General features: G+C 46.9%; 1 protein-coding gene across 1 annotated transcript in view; it reads right to left on the bottom strand.

Moving 5' to 3' along the window:
* The window catches only part of LOC147097905 (anthrax toxin receptor 1-like), a 254166-nt gene extending 238065 nt beyond the window's left edge, over positions 1-16101 (bottom strand). The window contains exon 1 of the mRNA XM_085970960.1: positions 15582-16101. Within this exon, the coding sequence (XP_085827086.1) occupies positions 15582-15730 (149 nt within the window). The 5' untranslated portion in view covers positions 15731-16101. The remainder of the gene's footprint in view (positions 1-15581) is intronic.
* Positions 16102-21435: the final 5334 nt, after the last annotated feature.

Raw genomic sequence — 21435 nt, 5'->3', positions numbered from 1 at the left:
CTATCTTCTGAATCACGTTCAGGCTTTCCATCCTGTCCAACTCTGCCTTCAGTTGCTTTTGAAGAGCAAACGGAACTTTTCTGCATGGATGTATGACCGGTGTCATACTTTTATCTACTCTGATCGTGTGTTCTCCTGGAATGCAGCCTAGACCCTTAAATAGGTCTTTGTACTCTTTCATGAGTTCATCATAGACTGTCTCTCCTTCGCTTTCCACAATGAGGACTCTCTTTACCAGGTTCAGTCTCTCGCAGGCTTTTAACCCTAGTATGGCTTGCACATCCTTTGGCACCACGATTAATGCTAGCGTGTGCTCTCTGTCCTTGTGTGTTACTTTGACAATGCATTTTCCTTTCACTGGTATATCAGTACCTGAGTATCCGGTCACTTTCACTTGTATTCCATGTAACTTTGGTCTGGGTCTAATTCTCTTAAAATCGGTCTCTGATATCACATTAACTTGTGCTCCAGTATCCAATTTAAATGGAATGTGTATGTCATTCACTTTTAGTGTCAACATCCAGTCTCTTTCTTTTTTGTTTTCAGACACAACATCTACATTGAATTCCTCTATCTCGCTTTCATCTACTGTATGGACCTTGCTTTGTTGCGCTTGGTTCTTACAGCAACGGGCATAATGGTTGTTTTTGTTGCATCTATTGCATGTTTTACCATATGCTGGACACTTTCTTGGTGGATGCTGTGTACCGCATCGACTACATGACTTCCGATTGTCTCTTTCATTTTCGTTTGCTGGCCACGTCTCTTTTTTCACATTGGTGCTCTCTTTGTTAAACGGTTTGTATCCGTTCTTTCTCACTGCATCCACATTGCAGCTACTGTCACTGAACAGCTCCTTTGCCTGCAACTTCACAGTCTCTGTAGCCCTACACAATGCTATGGCTTTTCCCAGGTCTAGATCTTGCTCTCTTAGCAGCCTTTCCCTTAGACCATTATCTGGAATACCACACACCAGTCTGTCTTTTATCAGCGAGTCTGTGAGTCCCACAAATTCACACGATTTGCTCTGGTTTCTCAGTTCAGTCACATACTGATCAATAGTCTCGCCGATTTTCTGTACACATGTGAAAAATTTGTGCCTCTCAAAGGTCACGTTGCGTTTAGGTATGCAGTAGGCCTCAAACTGTTCCATTATTTTATCTAGCTTCATTTTGTCTCCATCAACAGCAAATATGAAATTATTATATACCTCCAGCGCTGCATCACCCACGACATGTAAGAACACGGACGATTTTTGTTTATCACTTTTCTCGTCAGCTCCGATTGCCGCTAAATACAACTCTAAACGTTGTTTGAACCTTCTCCAATTTTCAGCCACATTACCTGTCAATTGAAGCGTCGCCGGTGGGAGTAAACCTTCCATTTTTTCACTTCGTTAGCTATTCTCTAATGGTAAGCAACGATGTTCTCTTCTGGCTTGCTAATATGTGGAGAGCTGATTTCGCTTACTTGCCACAACTGCTTTCACTGTCCCATCAAGTTGCTAACTTCAGATTTTTTCTCTTTCAGCCACTTCTGACACCATGTTTTGATTTCTTTTTGGGTTCAATAAAGACTCATTTCTGAAAGAGAATGTTGTTTAATCTAAAGTCTTGTTCAAGACTTTCTACAGCTTTTACAGAACACACTGTGCTGTGATGCATCTAGAATGAAACTGAAAGTAAAACTCCTCTGGACTGCTTGTCTCTCACATGACCTCTGCTGGTCAGGCACAAGTAATCAAAAACACAGACAAATATGCTGTAAGGCATAAGTAATCAAACACAGACAAATATCATCACTATTTGCTGATATCATTACACTTTCTTTTCCACTCGCAGTCAATTTAGCGAAAGATAGATTTGATGGAAAATTGACCAGTCATGTCGTTCCTGAAGGGTGCTCCTTTTATTTTTCTCAATAAAAATACAAGCCACTTAACCTGTACGTTCAACCAGCTGTTAGTACTACGAGTAAGCAAAACTTTACAGTAATGCAATCAACAAAAGAAATGATGGCCCGTATTTTTAAAAAATCTACGGACTTAGCTGCGAGCTCCTGAGGTCCGGATACTTCCGTTCCTGGGCCTCTCCAACCTCGAACTACGCAGGGCCCACGTTATCCAGAGGCGCAGGCGGTTCACAAGCGTCCCTGGGATCACGTGGGCCATGGGGAACCAACAGCAGAAGGGAATCTCCCTTCATACACTTGACAGATAGACCTGTCAAATATATGAATGGAGATCACCCCAAAAACACTGTAAAACATTAAATATATATTTTTTAAAACATCACATTTTTAAAATGAGTTGAAATTACAATATATTAAATATTTTAAACAAAAATTCAATTTTTTGAAAAAAATAATTGAAGTTTTTTTACAGGGCTAAAAATAAACTTACTGTACCTTTTTAAAACTATTTTTAAATGATAAATGAGTGAAAAAAATTTTAAAACTTTTTTTCAACTCTTATGCTGGTAAAAGCAGACCTTACACCTGCTTTTACCAGGTGTAAGATTTCTAAGGGTTTTCAGCGGGCGGAGGTTGTGCAGAAAGCGAACTCTCCCCCCCGCAGAGGCCGTTCTCCAGGGCAGGCGTGCGATCTGTCAGGAGCATTCTTGACAGATCGGAAATGCCGGTTTTCAGCGCATGCGCTTGGCATGCCTAAAACCAGCATTTCTGATGTCCCTACGGGTGGGTACACAGCCCGTACACACCCGTAGGGACCGGAATATACGGCCCAATATTTTTGCTGGTGCAATGCAGATGTCTATCAATGGAAGCACGATGCACAACCATGCAAAACATGCACTTAAACCATCAAAGGTTGCAGTTATATTGCATCTTTCATATCCTCAAGATGTCCAAAGGGTTTTACGGACAATTAATTACTTTTGAAGCGTTACATAGGCAAACACAGCAGCACGGTGGCATAGTGGTTAGCACTGTTGCCTCACAGCGCCAGGGACCCGGGTTCGAATCCGGCCTCGGGCGACTGTCTGTGTGGAGTTTGCACATTCTCCCCGTGTTTGCGTGGGTTTACTCCGGGTGCTCCGGTTTCCTCCCACAGTCCAAAGATGCGCGGGTTAGGTTGATTGGCTATGATAAATTGACCCTTAGTGTTAGGGGGATTAAATACGTGGGGTTACGGGGATAGGGTGGGATATGTGTTGGTGTAGGGGTTACGGGGATCGGGTGGGATATGTGTCGGTGCAGGCTCGATGGGCTGAAATGGCCTCTATCTGCACTGTGGGGTTTCTGTGATTTCTGTGAATTTGCACACAGCAAGATCTCACAAAGAGCAAATGAGACAAATGACTAATTTAAACCATTTTTGATACTGTTGGTTGAGGAATAAATATTGGCCAGCACTCCCCCCCCCCTGCTCTTCTTCTTCAAATAGTACCGTGGGGATCTTTTACGCCCACCAGAGGAGGCAAACGGGGCCTCGGTTTAATGTCTCATCCGAAAGGCGGCGCCTCCGACAGCGCAGCGCTCCCTCAGCACCGCGCTGGAGCGCCAGCCTAGATGATGTGCTCAAGCTCACAACGGGCTTGAATGTACAACCTTCTGCCTCCGAGGCAAGCACCTACCACTGCGCCAGACTCCAACAGCATAACCATTGGCGCAGCACTTGCACTACAAGGCAACAAAACATTAAAAAAATGTCAGTATATCTTTCAGTTTATTGTTGTCATTTTTTTCTGAAGTAAAGATAATTAGTGTCACAGGAATTATAGCACAGAAGGCGGCCATTTGGCCCTTCAAACACCTGTCAGCGCAGGCTTGTCAACAGTGTCAGCTGTGGCTCAGTTGGTAGCACACTCGCTTCCACGTCTAGAACGGTTGTGGGTTCGAGTCCTGCTCCAGGGACCTGAGCACATAAAGCTAGGCTGACACTCCCAGCGCCGTGCGGAGGGAGTGCTGCACTGTCGGAGGTGCTGTTTTTCAGCTGAAATGTTAAACCGAGGCCCCGTCTGCTCTCTCAGGTGGATATAAAAGATCCCATGGCACTATTTTGACCAATATTTATCCCTCAGTCAACATAACAAAAACAGATTATCTGGTCATTATCACATTGCTGTTTGTGGGAGCTTGCTGTGTGCAAATTGGCTGCCTCGTTTCCGACATTACAACAGTGACTACACTTCTTCAAAAAAGTACTTCATTGGCTGTGAAGCGCTTTGAGATGTCCAGCGGTTGTGAAATGCGCTATATAAATGCAAGTCTTTTTTTTTTAGGAGTTATCTATTTTAATACCGTTTCTCTGCCCTTTCCTGAAACCATTTTAGATTCCTCCTTTTCAAGTACATCCAATTCCCTTTTAAATCATATTATAGTGTTGTGGTAAAGCATTCCATATCCCAATGATGGGGGTAGAAGAGAGAGAGAGACTGAGAGACTGTGAGAGAGACTGAGAGACTGTGCGAGAGAGAGAAAGACTGAGATGGATCCACCCCCACCAGGAGGGCATATTTCTAACCATTCATTTAAATGGTGCTGATATGTGCTGCCAGTGAGCAAGGCTCACCTCTGGGAGCAAGGAGTTAGAAAATTACCCCAACATTAATGGACCAGCTGTTTGCATTGGGGAATCGAGGGATATGGGGATCGGGTGGGAAAGTGGAGTTGAGGTAGAAGATCAGCCATGATCTCATTGAATGGCGGAGCAGGCTCGAGGGGCCAGATGGCCTACTCCTGCTCCTATTTCTTATGTTCTTACACCAATGATTGTTTTGTAGGTGCCCAAGTGGCTTTGTGCTTCCATTCAATGAGCTTTGTAATTTGGGGAAGCCACCAGCATGTGATGAATACCAGCTCATGCACCCATTATGAGTGCCTGGCAAAGCAGGGCATTGGCACCTGCTTAATGCAGCATAGGAACAGGAGGAGGCCATTCAGCTCCTCGAGCCTGCTCCGCCATTCAGTGAGATCATGGCTGATCTGCGACCTAATTCCATATACCCGCCTTTAGCCCATATCCCTTAATACCTTGGGTTAACAAAAATCTATCAATCTCAGATTTAAAATCAACAATTGACCTTAACAATTGCTGTTTGCGGAAGAGGGTTCCAAACTTCTACCAATCTTTTGCGTGTAGAAGTGTTTCCTAACGTCACTCCTGAAAAGCCTGGCTCTAATTTTTAGGTTCTCTCCCCTAGTCCTAGATTCCCTAACCAACGGAAATAGTTTCTCTCTATCTACCCTATCAGTTCCCTTTAATATCTTGAAAACTTTGATCAAATCACCCCTTAATCTGCTAAATTCCAAGGAATACAACCCTAATTTGTGTAATCTCTCCTCTTAATTTAATCCTTGGAGTTCAGGTATCATTCTGGTAAACCTACGCTGCACTCCCTCCAAGGCCAATATATCCTTCCTAAGGTGTGGTGCCCAGAACTGCTCACAGTGCTCCAGGTGTGGTCTAACCAGGGCTTTGTATAGCTGCAGCATAACTTCTACCCCCTTGGTATCCTCTAGATACAAAGGCCAACTGATACCAACTGATGCCTGTGAATGTTCTAGGCACCTGGAAAGAAGTCCTCTATCATAATGCAGATAGTGGTGGCCCTCATTAGTGCATGATCAACTGTACCTGCAAATCGCTGAAGAACAAATGGTACCGAAGTCATAGCAGCCCTGCTGAACCTGTCTTCTACCTGACTGAAGGCCAATTTATCAGGTGACTCAGCTGTGCAAGACTCATCCCCTGGGGTAGTGCGTTCTGGGTGTGGTTCCCCCCTGATGTGCCTCAATAAATCCGAGACTCAATGTTAACTGAACAAAGCAAGGCTTTTATTAACTTAGAAGGTAACACACAGTGGAGAAGTGTCTCCCATCCAGAGGTCGGCTGTACTGGATGTGAGACACGCTGGGCCTGCTTAAGTAGAGGCCAGGTATGGGCAGAGCCCTACACACAATAAAATACAGGTGAGGAAATGGAACTGAGGTTAGGGAAATGAAACTGAAACTAAACCATAGTCACAGGCACAATCACACACAGAGAATACAGATGAGTGATGAATGGCATATTTCATCACACCCCCACCCCCCAACCCCGCTTATGTCGTCAGCTATTTTCCTGGGCCACCCTACCCTCGCGCTCCTGCTGCACCCATTATGTGAGGCTGAAAACGCCTCCTGTACAATTCACTTCGACAACGATGTGCTGAGGCATCCAGCTCTTGTCCTTCTAAATGTGACTGGCCCCCAATCTCACCAGGAGTTCAGCATTCAGATTTCATTGATGTAGGCTACCGCAAAACTCTGTTTGGGTTAAGTCTTGACGAGACCTTTTGTGCTTCTCAACCAACAATTTTGTTTTATTTGTTCCTGGGATGTGGGCGTCGCTGGCAAGGCCAGCATTTATTGCCCATCCCTAGTTGCCCTTGAGAAGGTGGTGGTGAGCCGCCTTCTTGAACCGCTGCAGTCCGTGTGGTGAAGGTGCTCCCACAGTGCTGTTAGGGAGGGAGTTCCAGGATTTTGACCCAGTGACGATGAAGGATCGGCGATATATTTCCAAGTCAGGATGATGTGTGACTTGGAGGGGAACTTGGAGGTGGTGGTGTTCCCATGCGCCTGCTGCCCTTGTTCTTCTAGGTGGTAGAGGTCGCGGGTTTGGGAGGTGCTGCCGAAGAAGTCTTGGCGAGTTGCTGCAGTGCATCTTGTAGATGGTACACGTTGCAGCCACAGTACGCCGGTGGTGGAGGGAGTGAATGTTTAAGGTGGTGGATGGGGTGCCAATCAAGCGAGCTGCTTTTTCCTGGATGCTGTTGAGCTTCTTGAGTGTTGTTGGGGTTGCACTCATCCAGGCAAGTGGAGAGTATTCCATCACACTCCTGGATTGTGCCTTGTAGATGGTGGAAAGGCTTTGGGGAGTCAGGAGGTGAGACACTCACCGCAGAATAACCAGCCTCTGACCTGCTCTTGTTGCCACAGTATTGATGTGGCTGGTCCAGTTAAGTTTCTGGTCAATGGTGACCCCCAGGATGTTGATGGTGGGGGATTCGGCGATGGTAGTGCCGTTGAATGTCATGGGGCAGTGGTTAGACTCTCGCTTGTTGGAGATAGTCATTGCCAGGCACTTGTGCGGCGCGAATGTTACCTGCCACTTATCAGCCCAAGCCTGAATGTCGTCCAGGTCTTGCTGCATGCGGGCATGGACTGCTCTTTCTGTTCTTCTAATTCCCTAGCACCCCATTGAGACTGTGAGCGCTACTAGTGGACGCTAACTCCAGTGCCAGTCTCTACCTGTCTAACTCAGCCCTACCTTTTTGTTCAAACTGTGCTCAGAGTATTTTTGCCATTTGAGATTTACCATTTGTATGGTTTGGAGTTACACCTCAAACCAGGGTTTTCAACGATTTCTCAGACAACTGTCAAATGATTTTCACAAGTACTGAATATAACTAAATTTGAACGTATTTTACACTTGCGTGTAACTTCAACACATGAAGCTTAACAAGGCAGCAGAATTGAGAATGGGACTTGAACTGAAAAACAGCCCACATTCTCACAGTCCAAGCCAAGTCCCATAAACGGAAACATTTCTCTCGCTATCTTTCCATTTTGAGGATAACTTTTTTTTTAAAGTTATTTTCTTCCCTTCCCCTTTCTTGGTCTTTTTAAAAATTATTTGTTTATGGGATGTGGGCATCGCTGGCAGGGCCAGCATTTATTGCCCATCCCTAATTGCCCTCGAGAAGGTGGTGGTGAGCCACCTTCTTGAACCGCTGCAGTCCGTAGGGTGAAGGTGCTCCCACAGTGCTGTTAGGGAGGGAGTTCCAGGATTTTGACCCAGCGACGATGAAGGATCGGCCGATATATTTCCAACTCAGGATGGTGTGTGACTTGGAGGGGAACTTGGAGGTGGTGGTGTTCCCATGCGCCTGCTGCCCTTGTCCTTCTAGGTGGAAGAGGTCGCGGGTTTGGGAGGTGCTGCCGAAGAAGCCTTGGCGAGTTGTTGCAGTGCCATCTTGTAGATGGTACACACTGCAGCCACGGTGCGCCGGTGGTGGAGGGAGTGAATGTCTATGCTGGTGGATGGGGTGCCGACCAAGCGGGCTGCTTTGCTGTGGTCCCTCCACCTGGGCTGATGTTGAAGGTATCTGCCCCTCCTCTGCAAATTCTGGCCTCTAGGGGGTGCGTAAGTGCAAATCTGAGGCCTGACTCAATTGCTGTGATTTTTTTTCCCCTGACCTCCCTGTGAGAAAGAGTGCAGCTTTCGCTTGGAATGTGTCTGGCACAGCAGAAAAAGACTTGTATTTAAACAGCACCTTATCACCTCTCTCAGAAACATCCCAACGCACTTCACAGGTAACTTATTCATTACTGTGAAGTGCAGTGACCATTGTTATGTTAGCAAGATCATGCAATGGGGACAGCCTGTCCAGCATGCTGCACTAGTACTCTTCCAGCAGAAGGCACAAACCATTAAATACTTGAGCAGTACAGGCTGTTAAAGCTCTCAGTAACTTTCCCAGCAGTATCATTTTTTCCATTGCTTCCCTGCTTTAAATAATGACATTATGGTGCTGTGATCCCACGCTCATGCCAAGCCGTAAACGTCAACCTGAGAGAGGAAACGCTCCAACGAATTTCTCACCCACTCCTTCATCCCGTGCGCTGCCCGCAGTTTTTTGCAACCAAGTGTAAAGGGGGACACTTGGCAATTGCGGACGAGAGAAACAGAAGCAACATAGAAACAGAGGTGCAGGAGATGCACTGTCCCAGGCTGTACATCGCCGAAGGGGTAAGGTATTAAAGCGGCAGTACCTACAACAACAACAGCTTGCATCTAGGCAGCGCCTTTAGTGTCAAAAACACCCCAAGGTTTGTCATAAATGGAAAGAAACAGGGAATCGGATACCGAGCTGGGGAAAGAGAGATTAGGGAGGGGGGTAACTAAAAGCCTGGTTGAAAAGATGACTTTTGAGAAGGCTTTGAAAGGAGAGAGAGATGGAACGACAAAAGGGTTTAGGGAGAGAATTCCAGAGAGTGAACATAAGAAATAGGAGCAGGAGTCGGCCATTCGGCCCCTCGAGCCTGCTCCGCCATTCAATAAGATCATGGTTGAACATCGACCTCAACTCCACTTTCCCGCCCGATCCCCATATCCCTTGATTCCCTTAATATCCAAAAATCTATCGATCTCTGTCTTGAATATACTCAACGACTGAGCCTCCACAGCCCTCTGGGGTAGAGAATTCCAAAGATTCACCACCCTCTGGGTGAAGAAATTTCTCCTCATCTCAGTCCTAAATGGCCGGCCCCTTATCCTGAGACTGTGACCCCTGGTTCTAGACTCCCCAGCCAGGGGAAGCATCCTCCCTGCATCTACCCTGTCAAGAATGAGGCTAAGGCAGCGTTGGCTTCATGAAGAAGTATTCTGTTTTGGGGTAGGAGAAGAGTTCAGAGGGTCAAGTACCATTTGCTTCATATAGCAACACGTTACTCCATCATGCCATGTGTTTGAAACAAACAGTTTCCCCAAAACTTTTTATTCTTCTTGGAGACACTGCCCCTTTTAAGAGAGGAGTAATTATCGTTGCTGCCAAACCCTGTGATGTAATAAAGACTCACTACGCACTTGGTTGTACATAAAGCAAGGCTTTAATCGACTTGTAACAAAACATGGAGGTCTAGTTAGTAGTCACTAGCTTCCTGTTTCCAGATTGTCTCTGGCCAAGTTGGGCCCACGCCCGAGTCATAGAGTCATAGAGTTTTACAGCACAGAAAGAGGCCCTTCGGCCCATCGTGTCTGCGCCGCCCATCCCTCCCTGTCCAGTCTAATCCCATTTTCCAGCATTTGGTCCGTAGCCTTGTATGCAATGGCATTTCAAGTGCTCATCCAAATGCTTCTTGAATGTTGTGAGGGTTCCTGCCTCTACCACCCTTTCAGGCAGTGAGTTCCAGCTCCCAACCACCCTCTGGGTGAAAAAGTTCCTCCTCAAATCCCCCCTAAATCTCCTGCCCCTTACCCTGAATCTGTGCCCCCTTGTTATTGACCCCCCTACTAAGGGGAAAAGTTCCTCTTTATCTACCCTATCTATGCCCCTCATCATTTTGTACACCTCAATCAGGTCCCCCCTCAGCCTTCTTTGCTCCAAGGAAAACAACCCCAGCCTGTCCAGTCTCTCTTCATAGCTGAGGCGCTCCATCCCAGGTAACATCCTGGTGAATCTTCTCTGCACCCTCTCCAAAGCAATCACATCCTTCCTATAGTGAGGCGACCAGAACTGCACACAGTACTCCAGCTGTGGCCTCACCAGCGTTTTGTACAGCTCCACCATAACCTCCCTGCTCTTATATTCTATGCCTCTGCTAATGAAGGCAAGTATCCCATAAGCCTTTTTAACCACCTTATCTACCTGTTCCGCTGCCTTCAGGGATCTATGTACATGTACACCAAGGTCCCTCTGACCCTCTGTACTTCCTAGGGTCCTACCACTCATTGTGTATTCCCTTGCCTTATTTGTCCGTCCAAAATGCATCACCTCGCACTTTTCCGGGTAAAATTCCATTTGCCACTTTTCCGCCCATCTGACCAACCCGTTAATATTGTCCTGTAGCCTGAGGCTTTCCTCCTCGCAATTTACCACCCCACCAATTTTCGTGTCATCCGCGAACTTACTGATCATACCCTTTACATTCTCATCCAAATCATTAATGTAGATCACAAACAGCAAGGGACCCAGCACCGATCCCTGAGGTACCCCACTGGACACAGGCTTCCAGTCACAAAAGCAACCTTCGACCATCACCCTCTGCCTCCTGCCACTCAGCCAGTTTAGGATCCAACGCGCCAAGGCCCCCTGGATCCCATGGGCTCTTACCTTCTTGACCAGTCTCCTATGCGGGACCTTGTCAAAAGCTTTACTGAAGTCCATGTAAACCACATCCACAGCATTTCCCTCATCCACACACCTAGTCACCCCCTCGAAAAATTCAATCAGATTGGTCAGACATGATTTACCCTTGACAAAGCCATGCTGACTATCCCCGATTAATCCTTGCCTCTCCAAGTGGAGACTAATTTTGTCCCTCAGAATTTTTTCCAATAATTTCCCTACCACAGATGTTAGGCTCACTGGCCTGTAATTCCCTGGTTTATCCCTGCTACCCTTCTTGAATAATGGTACTACATTAGCTGTTCTCCAGTCCTCTGGTACGTCCCCTGTGGCCAGAGAGGTTCTGAAAATTTGTGTCAGAGCCCCTGCAATCTCCTCCTTTGCCTCACACAACAGCCTGGGATACATCTCGTCCGGGCCTGGGGATTTATCCACTTTTTGGCCTGCTAAAACCGCTAGTACCTCCTCCCTCTCGATGCTAATATGTTCAAGTATGTCACAGTCCCCTTGCCCGACTTCTATGTCTACATCGTCTTTCTCCATAGTGAACACTGAGGCAAAAAATTCATTTAAAACCCCACCTACTTCATCTGGCTCTACACACAGCTTGCCACTTTGGTCCCTAATGGGCCCTACCCTTTCCCTGGTTATCCTCTTGCCCTTAATATACTTATAAAACATCTTAGGATTTTCCTTTATTTTGCTCGCCAGTGTTATTTCATGGCCCCTCCTCGCCCTCCTAATTTCCTTTTTAAGTATGCCCCTGCACCTCTTATACTCCTCTAGGGCTTCCACCGTCTTTTGTCTTTTGTAACTGCCAAAAGCCCCCCTTTTTTTCCTAATGCATTTTTGTATATCCTTTGTCATCCAAGGTTCCCTTTGCTTGTTGGTCCCACCCTTGACCTTTACAGGAACATGTTGGTGTTATACTCCTCGGACGGTGCCCTCAGCTGGCCGTTCAGTAGTACTTCCTGAGTTACTTCTTGTAGAAGTTGCGATTTATGACACCCTGGATTAGGGTATTGCTTTACTTTATACACCACAGTTACAATAATATACTGTAACTACAAAATAATAACTTCACAATGCGGTGGCCATGTGATTTCCCCAAATCACAGCAGTAATTATGCTCAGTGCATCACTCGCCCAGCTCCATTAACGTGCCGTGACCAGTTTTACGGTAATAACTATCTGCCCTGAGGCACAGTGATAGATTTTTGTGGGCAAGTTGGCGCATCTAAAACTGAAACTGGCTGATTATTTTACAGTGGATATGGTGTGACGTGTACAAGCCGGTTTGCACCATACAAAGGAAGCAGAGCAACCAAAGCTAGCACCCCGGACAATGAGAATGAAATCCAGGGGTGAAGGGCTTGGCAGAGGAATCGGTTTCATGAGATGTGAAGTGGACAGTTACAATAATGACTTGCATTTGCGTCGCGCCCTTTATGGTCTTTCAGCATTTAATGATTGGGAGGAAAGGACTATGGTAGACACCAAGCATGGGAAATGGGGTGCAACAGAGAAGCTGGGGTAGGGAAGAGGAGGGTTTGAGGAGGTTTTTGAAAGTATAGATGGAGGTGGCGAGATGGAGGGGACTAGGTAGAGAATTCCAAAGGGTTAAAACATAATGGTTGAATGACTTTGCTACATCAGAGGAAGCGAGCGATGAAGAGGAATCCATTGCTAGAGAAGTGGAGGGTGCACGTGGGAATGTAAGGCAGGATGAGACCCAGATGTAGGGTAGGGTAGGATAAGACGATGTGAAAACAAGGATGAGAATTTGAATCTGTTATTTTCAGAACAACTTCCATTGTGCCAAGAATGAACTGAATTGCACTCCTCATTATTACAACCAGATCCCAACCCAGATCCACGGGGATCCGTCACTTCAAAGCCATGTGCTTTTCCAAGCTGAGAAAATTATAAAGTCCAGGAACTGTCCAAAAAAAAAAGAGAAAGATCTGTGCACTTGTCACTGATAGGATCTGAATGCCCTTACCATCGTGGTTTGCAAGATGGAAATTTGACCCATAACCGATCATGGAACAATTAGTCTGACCTGCTTCTCAAAGGAACTTCCAATCCTCAGTAATGTTCTTCAGTGGTGGTGCTAGCAGTATCTTTCAGAATGTGGTGTGGCACCAGCTGGCACATCCCAAAATCCGGAACTTTGTAGTGATGCCAACATTTTCCTTTGTGACATATTTAAGCACTGAGGGTAGGATGCTAGTTGAAAGCTAAATGTCAGCTCAACAGATTTTCACATGGCAAAGTTACTTACATTTCCTCATCCCCCCCCCCCCCCACCCCCCGATCTTGACTGATTCTCCATATCTAGGAATCTCCCACAAATTCTATGATCCAGCTCCCTTTTTTGTGATGATACAGTTCCAGGGCTGAAGAATGTAGCATCGAATTTTGGACGCTCGGGTCAGTTTGACTTGACCTAGGTTCCATCCCATAGAACTCATGCAAGGCAATCATGCAGCTGGAAATCAGAGCACCCTGACAAGTCTTCTACGTAGCTGCAGGTGTGCATTCCTTGATTAAAAATTTGGCATCGCTAAAAAAGTCCAACTCAAGCCAATTGGAGCCAACAGCCTGACCTCCTTCAAAAAATGGCAAAGTTCCAGAGCAAGGGGCTCCACCTTAAGGCCATCTCACCTTCAAAGATGTCAAATTAGGGGTTAATACAGAGATGAGCTTAGCCCTCCTCCAACCTGGGTTCCTCACCCTATACCGATTGGCTTCATTGTACTTTCTATGTATAAAAGCTTTAATCCATATCACCAGAGGAGAGACTAGAGACACTGGGCTTGTTCGCCTTAGAGCAGAGAAGGTTAAGGGAAGATGTTCAAAATCATGAAAGGTTTCGACGGAGTAGATAGGGAGAAACTGTTTCCACTCGTGGGTGGGTCACCAGATTTAAGGTAATTGCTAAAAGGACCAGAGAGGTGATGAGGAGAATTTTTTTTTTAACACAGCGAGTTGTTATGATCTGGAATGTGCTGCCAGAAAGGGTGGTGGAAGCAGATTCAATAATAACTTAAAAGGAATTGTACATATCGTTTAAAAAGAATCAGCGCTCCCTCGAATTTTTTTTTGGCTTGCACGGCCCCTTTAAGGGGCCGGGTGGACCATTCAAAATTTCGCACATGCGCGGTTTTTCTGTTTAAAAGCCGGCTCACCGGCTGCGCGGGTCCTTCAGAACGCTGTGCGGCCACGCAGCTTAAAGAGAACATTGAAAGGAATCATTTGCAGGGCCACGGGAAGAGGGGGTGAGTGGGACTAATTGGACAAACTCTCTCAGAGAACTGACACAGGCTCGACGGGCTGAATGGCCTCCTTCTCTGCTGTAGGATTCTATGATTCATGTTTATGGTCCTCAGTAGATCCAAGCCGGGCGAATATGGGAGGTGTCGATGTGCATGAACATACACTTCAAACAATAACTCTTCACCCCTGATGGTCAACCTCTTAGGTTTGGTGTAGATAACCAAAGATGAGTTTCTCTGTTAACGACAAGGAAACTTCGACTCATTTTAACCTCAATACGGAGCGGGTTTGAACCCCAATTCTTTTATTTGGCTCCTCGGTGGCCCTTTCACTTGAGAGCGCAGTTAAAAACTGGGTCAAGGGGGTGAAGGAACACAGCTTTTCCACAGTTTTCAATGGTCGAAGCATGAATTGACAACACTTTGCAGCCACAGCACAACAGAATTCATCTAATGTGGCAAACAGATGTCGAGGGGGGGAAAAGACTTGAATAAGGAACTTCATAATAGTTAATTACCCACACAATCATTTGTGTTAGTGCCACAGACCCTTCATTATACATAAAGATAAAGCTGTTATACAACCATTGTCAGTCTTCAAAAGCATAAGTCAAGGGCACAGTTTCCTCTATGCAAAGCTAAAGAATTGTTTTGAATGCAAACTAAGGAATCTTGCACACAGAAAGAAATATATCCTGGGAAACCAGTCGTTCTTTCTTAACGGTTTTGAATGTCAGCATCGGTAAACGGTTTACAAACTCCCCATAAACCCGACTTTGCCCTTTTTAAATTAACAGGAGGAATGGAAAGGGGCAACACTCTGCATCTCGCTCGTCCAGAGCATTTCTTCCCTTCAATTCGCTAGCTAAACAGCCCTGCCATAACTCAGCTTTTTGAGTTTATTCTACGATTGAGCTTTTGCTACTTTGGTCCCAGCAATGGACCTGCCTGGTCTGCTTAAACAATGAGTGAACTGTCACCACAGCCGACTGTCCAACCCAACTGATCTGCTGCAAAGCTTAGAAGAGACAGCCACGATTGCGAGCCACAGTCCAACCAAAGCCTCACTGCATTAGTATTTCCATTGTTCCGCAGCCTCTGGTTGGGAGACAGATACTTTGGCACATCTGGACCGACTGGGGACCTGGTAATAGACCGAACGGGTTGCCAAAGCGAACTTTTAACAAGGTTTCCCCTGTATAAAAAAATAAGTTGAGCGAAAAAGGGTTTTACTGGGCTTGCTTACTGTAACCATAACCCCAATTATAATTGGCATTTGCAACGAATCCGAATATTATCACCCCAAAGTATGCAACAACAACAAAAAGCTCAGAACAATTGCAACAACAAAAAACTTTTCAAAACTTTATTCCCTCCTCCTCCTCCCCCAAACTGAGGACGCAGCGTTCGACAAAGGCATCCTATTGTTGCAGGAAAGTAGAGGAATACTCACTTGTCCAAAACAAAGTACAGATCAAATCCCCCATAGCAAGAAGGACTTTCATCGTTCTCCCCACTCTGGCTGCTGCAAAGCGAGAGCAGGGTTCCGAACAAGATGTATTTGACGATTGCCTCGAAAGCCCTTCGCTGCGAACGTGCCATTATTTCCACAAAGAGAGGGCGATCTTCGAAGGAGGAAGCAAAAACAAGTCTTTGTGCAAGTTTTCACCATCAGCCATCGAGAGAGACTGGCTTTGCTACGTCACCCTCGAGCTTGGAGTTGGACAGGCATCAGGATTTTTTTTCCGATTTCCTTCTGCCAGGAGCACACTTTTCATCCAATTGCCTCCGAATCCGCTTTATGCCGAATAACCTGGTCCGAACAGCGCTTCGCCGAAACACAACAGGCACACGAGCAACAACAAATGTTTGCAGCCCTTGTCACTGCAGTTACTTAAACTGCAGCCACGCCAGATGCAAACCCTCAGCAATTCATGGGAAAGGGTCAAGAGATTTTCGTCTTCACCTCCAACGCCACCCGCTGGCAGAACCGATTAAATAAGAAGGACAAACAGTCATCTCCAACTTTCTGAGACACATGTTCAGCCCTCCAGGGTTCTCTGCTGGTTGCTCATTACTGAGACCTATAGGCACAGGAGGAGGCCATTCAGCCCCTCGAACCTGTTCTGCCATTCAATGAGATCATGGCTGATCTGCCACCTAACTCCATATACCCACCTTTGACCCATATCTCTTAATACCTTTGGTTAACAAAAATCTATCAATCTACAATTTAAAATTAACAATTGGCCCAGCATCAATTGCCCTTTGCGGAAGAGAGTTCCAAACTTCTACCACCCTTTGTGTGTAGAAGTGTTTCCTAACTTCACTCCTGAAAGGTCTGGCTCTAATTTTTAGACTATGCCCCCAGTCCCCGACTCCCCAACCAGCGGAAATAATTCTCCCTAGCCACCCTATCTGTTCCCCTTAACATCTTGAAAACTTCAATCAGATCATCCCTTAACCTTCTAAATTCTAGGGAATACAACCCTAATTTGTGTAATCTCTCCTCGTAATTTAACCCTTGGAGTCCGGGTATCATTCTGGTAAACCTACGCTGCACTCCCTCCAAGGCCAATATATCCTTCCTAAGATGTGGTGCCCAGAACTGCTCGCAGTGCTCCAGGTGTGGTCTAACCAGGGCTTTGTACAGCTGCAGCATAACTTCTACCCCCTTGTACTCTAGTCCTCTCGATATAAAGGCCAGCATTCCATTTTGATTATTTTCTGTACCTGTTCATGACATTTTAATGGTCTATGTACCTGGACCCCCCCAAGTCTCTATATGGCAGGGTGGAGTAGAAGAACATTCCCTCACTTCACCGTGATTCCCACATCAGATACTTTGAATTATGACACTGCTTAGGATCCTAGGATCCAGGGGTTATCTGATTTTATTTTCAGCCCATCATCATATTTTCTGTATGTGTTGACTTTTTAGCCTGTTATTTCTCTTCCAGTATAATAATGGTGGCATTGTTTGCCCTTGATCAGTTGGCACTGTCCTTCAGAAGTTAGGACAGGGACACTGAGGGGGAAAAATTCAGTTGGTTTGCGCCTCCCATTAGCGCCTTAAGAGGGCGCTAATGGGGCGCAAAGCAACTAGCGCCCGGGCACGGCGATATCTGCGCCTCTCGCGAAATTGACCATTTTGCAGCAGCGCTAAACAATACCGCCCCGATCTCCTGCGCCCGCAGATCGTGACCGGATATTGAGTGGCGCCCCCTGCCTTATCACCTGCCGCTAGCAACGACAGGTTGAGGGGAGCGTTTTGCAGTCAGGAAGGGACTGGGGGAGCACTATTTAAAGGCGACTGCTTCCTGCCTTTTTTTGTTGGTGACATTTTTGCACCACGCATTCTGAGAGAGAGAGAGAGAGACTTCTGGAGAGATTCAACGCTGTGTGAAGGAGTTTTGGGTACTGAGCAGCACTTTGCAGGTTCATTTTGATTTGCCCTTCCTTGTATCGATTTAGAAGAGACTGTGGGGGCTGCACTCTGAGCTCTTTCCCTGGGCCTCTCCATTGTTATTTCCAGCAGATTTGATGTACAGGTCTCTCCAGGCTGAGATTCAAGGCTGCAATGAGCAGGGTGTGGATGGAGAGCAAGATCGACCCTCCCCTTTAAGAACTGGCCGGCGCCAGTGTGTCTTGTGTTACATTGCTGACTGACATCACATGAGCTTCGCCAGCGCTCTGAGGTAGCGCCTCGCTCCTCGGCCTTTGCGCCTTAAGAGAGGTGTGTAGCGCCTGATTTAGCGCTCAAATCACCTCCAGGGGCGATAGAAGCCAAGTTTGCAGTTGGAGGCGATAATTAGCGCCAGGTGCTAAACTTTGCACATGGCCGATAATCGCGCCCCCAAATGGGGCGATACCGAATTTTTCCCCCTGAGAGTGTATCAACAGTTCACTAAACTTCAACTATTTGGTAGAGATTGATCAGTCGTGGCTCAGTGGGTAGCACTCTGAGTCAGAAGGTTTTGAGTTCAAGCATAAAAATCTAGGCTGACACTCCAGTGCAGTGCCGAGGGAGTGCTGCACTGTTGGAGGTGCCGCCTTTCGATTGAGTCGTTAAACCGAGGCCACGTCTGCGCTCTGAGGTGGACTTAAAAGATCCCATGGCACTATTTCGAAGAACAGCAGGGGGAGTTATCCCCGGTGTCCTGGGGCCAATATTTATCCCTCAACCAACATAACAAAAGCAGATTATCTGGTCATTATCACATTGTTGTTTGTGGGAGCTTGCTGTGCGCAAATTGGCTTCCGCGTTTCCTACATTACAAAAGTGACCACACTTCAAAAAGTACTTCATTGGCTGTAAAGCGCTTTGGGATGTCCTGAGGTGGTGAAAGGCGCTATAGAAAGGCAAGTCTTTCTATCTGAGCGCATCAGGGGAATCAAGTAAGATCCAGAAGCATTGCTGAGGGTCGGGGGCGGGGGGGTGGGGGTAGCCGGGGGCTGGAATCAACATTGAGGGGCAGGACCAGGAGCAACGCTCATTTTTCCTTCATATGCGTATGCCTGGCAACACACCTAGTCCAAACTCATATTTTACATAGAAATCTTAGTCAACACAAAGGAGGCTTTCAGCCGATCGGTCTGGGCTGGATTCAAATCCCAGAGGTGAAAGAACAAGGCTTTCTCAACATTTCCAATCACTCAACTGTCGTAAACTAGGTGGCCAGGGATGCCACAAGATCTCTTCACTGCACTCTCCACTCTGCCAGCTTCTGCAGCTGTCTATCCCTTGTCCTTCTATATATATCCTATCCTACATATAAGATCCTGAGGGGTCTGGACAGGGTGGATGTGGAGAGGATGTTTCCTCTTGTGGGAGAATTTAGAACTAGGGGTCACTGTTTAAAAATAAGGGGTCGCCCGTTTAAGACAGAGATGAGGAGAATTTTATTCTCACAGAGGGTCGTGAGTCTTTCGAACTCTCTTCCTCAGAGGGCGGTGGAAGCAGAGTCTTTGAATATTTTTAAGGCAGGGTAGATAGATTCTTGGTAAGCAAGGGGGTGAAAAGTTATCGGGGGTAAGCGGGAATGTGAAGCAATCGGATCAGCCATGATCTTATTGAATGGCGGAGCAGGCTCGAGGGGCCGAGTGGCCAACTCCTGCTCCTAATTCGTATGTACGTATGTTCTCCCACAAGGACAAGCCTCTATCTCAGTTTTGGCTCTTCCGGAAACCCATTCTGTCCCTACCAACAGTATCAACCTTCGTTCACATGGCACTGAAACCCTGCCCATTACAACCTTCTCACCATAACACAATGCTACTCCATGAAATCTACTCCTCCTCATGACTCAAGTGTTGGACATCCTATTTTCCCAACTGATGGCCAACATCCTCCTTGCATCAGGACCTCCAAAAGCATCTAGCATCTGCTTTCACGCATTCAGCGTTTAGCGCTCACACACCTGAACATCCCATGAAACATGTCTCCTCTTCCACATTTGCGTTGAAGACACTTCCAGTCTCAGCAATACATCTGAAATGAGCACAGAAAATGCTGTAAATACTCAGCAGGTCAGGCAGCATCTGTGGCGAGTGAGAAACAGGGAGACATTCGGTTGGTTAGCGCCTGGGGGGAGCGCTAACGGGGTACTAAGGGGTTAGCAGCGAATGCAGCGACGCCGGTGAACTTCAGTGCCGGTTTAGCACTGGCGCTAGCTCTTACTGCCTGGGCCTCTCGCGCCTCGCAAATCGTGATGTCATAAAGTGCGCAGCGTCCCGTTATCGCCCCGGATGTGAAATTGCCGGGCGTGAACAACGACAGGAACAGGAGGCGTTGTCAACTCGGCTGGCCGCTTGTGGAGCGTTAATTAAAGGGAAGGGTTTTCAGGTCGGCCAACCTTTATTATTTGTACCAGTCTGGTGCCTGCTCAAAACATAGAAACATTGAAACATAGAAGATAGGAGCTGGAGTAGGCCATTCGGCCCAACGAGCCTGTTCCGCCATTTAATGAGATCATGGCTGATCATCCAAATTCAGTACCCTGTCCCTGCCTTCTCCCCATATCCCTTGATCCCTTTAGCCTTAAGAAATATATCCAACTCCTTCTTGAATATATTTAAAGAATTGGCCTCAACTGCCTTCTGTGGTAGAGAATTCCACAGGTTCACCACTCTCTGGGTGAAGAAATTCCTCCTCATCTCTGTCCTAAATGGCTTACCCCTTAGCCTTAGACTGTGACCCCTGGTTCTGGACTCCCCCGCCATCAGGAACATCCTTCCTGCATCTAGTTTGTCTAGTCCTGTTAGAATTTTATAAGTTTCAATGAGATCCCCTCTCATTCTTCTAAACTCTAGCGAGTATAAGCCCAATCGACCCAATCTCTCTTCATACGCAAAGTTTTTGCTGCTTCATTGCTGCCAGGTGCCCGAGCCCTCCACTTTGTGAGAGTGTGTTGGGGCTGTAATGGCAGTCGCGCAGGTCGCCTGGCAACGCAGAACTGCCGACAAGTAGGCTGTGCGCCATCATTGGCCCTTCCCTTTAAGCGAGGGAAGCAGCCTATGATGCAGTTAGCAAAGCGTTCCAAGTTGTCCAGCGCTCTGCCGCTCCCGCCCCGCTCTCGGACTTTAGCACCCTAAGAGAAGTGGTTAGCACTTGTTATAGCGCTCCACTTCCCTCTTGGAGCGCTAAAGCTGAATTTCCCGGCAGGAGAGAATCATTAGTGCCTGGCGCTACTTTTTTGACTAGTTAGCACCCCAACCAATCTAGCCCACAGAGTTGGCCCCGATTTTAACTCCAGGTGGATTCCTCGCTCAGGCCTGAGGTAAAATTACAGTCGGGTCTCAATGATGTTGTCATTGGGCCACAACACGCCTATGTAAAGAAGGACCCTGTTGGCTCTGGGTGAGTGTCCTTCCTGCCTGCTCAGGAGAGCAGGTTAAAATTGCAGAAGTCGTGATCATGGCGGCTTTCGGACAGGTAAGAGCCGGGGCGATTTTAACCACCCGCCCGCCAGTTTCGGCTGAGCGAGTAGGGTTACAATCGCCCCCAACATTACAGGTCGCTGACCCTTTCGTCACCAATACATCTATTTCTTTTACCACAGCAAAACTATTTTAACAGAAATATTTAAAATGTGGGAAAGTTTGCCTGGGCCCACATTTCCGTCCAGAGAGCCGCCCTATCTTTGAGCCCTACTCATCAATTCCCTTCTTTGGCAAATCTCGCTCAAGTCTCGTCACTCAGCGTGCTTCCTATGCCTCACCCTTGAGCTGGACAGCAAGGTTTCCTGGTAGACCAGGAACTGAGTAACACTGAGCATATCCCTTCCCACTAAAGTTGCTTCCCTTTT

This window comes from Somniosus microcephalus, chromosome 30 (genome assembly GCF_052327205.1).
Source record: "Somniosus microcephalus isolate GS21.2 chromosome 30, FLI_Smic_1.0, whole genome shotgun sequence".
NCBI classification, from domain to species: Eukaryota; Metazoa; Chordata; class Chondrichthyes; order Squaliformes; family Somniosidae; genus Somniosus; species Somniosus microcephalus.
Note: the sequence above shows the minus strand (reverse complement) of the source record. Positions and strands in the feature narration are given on the sequence as shown.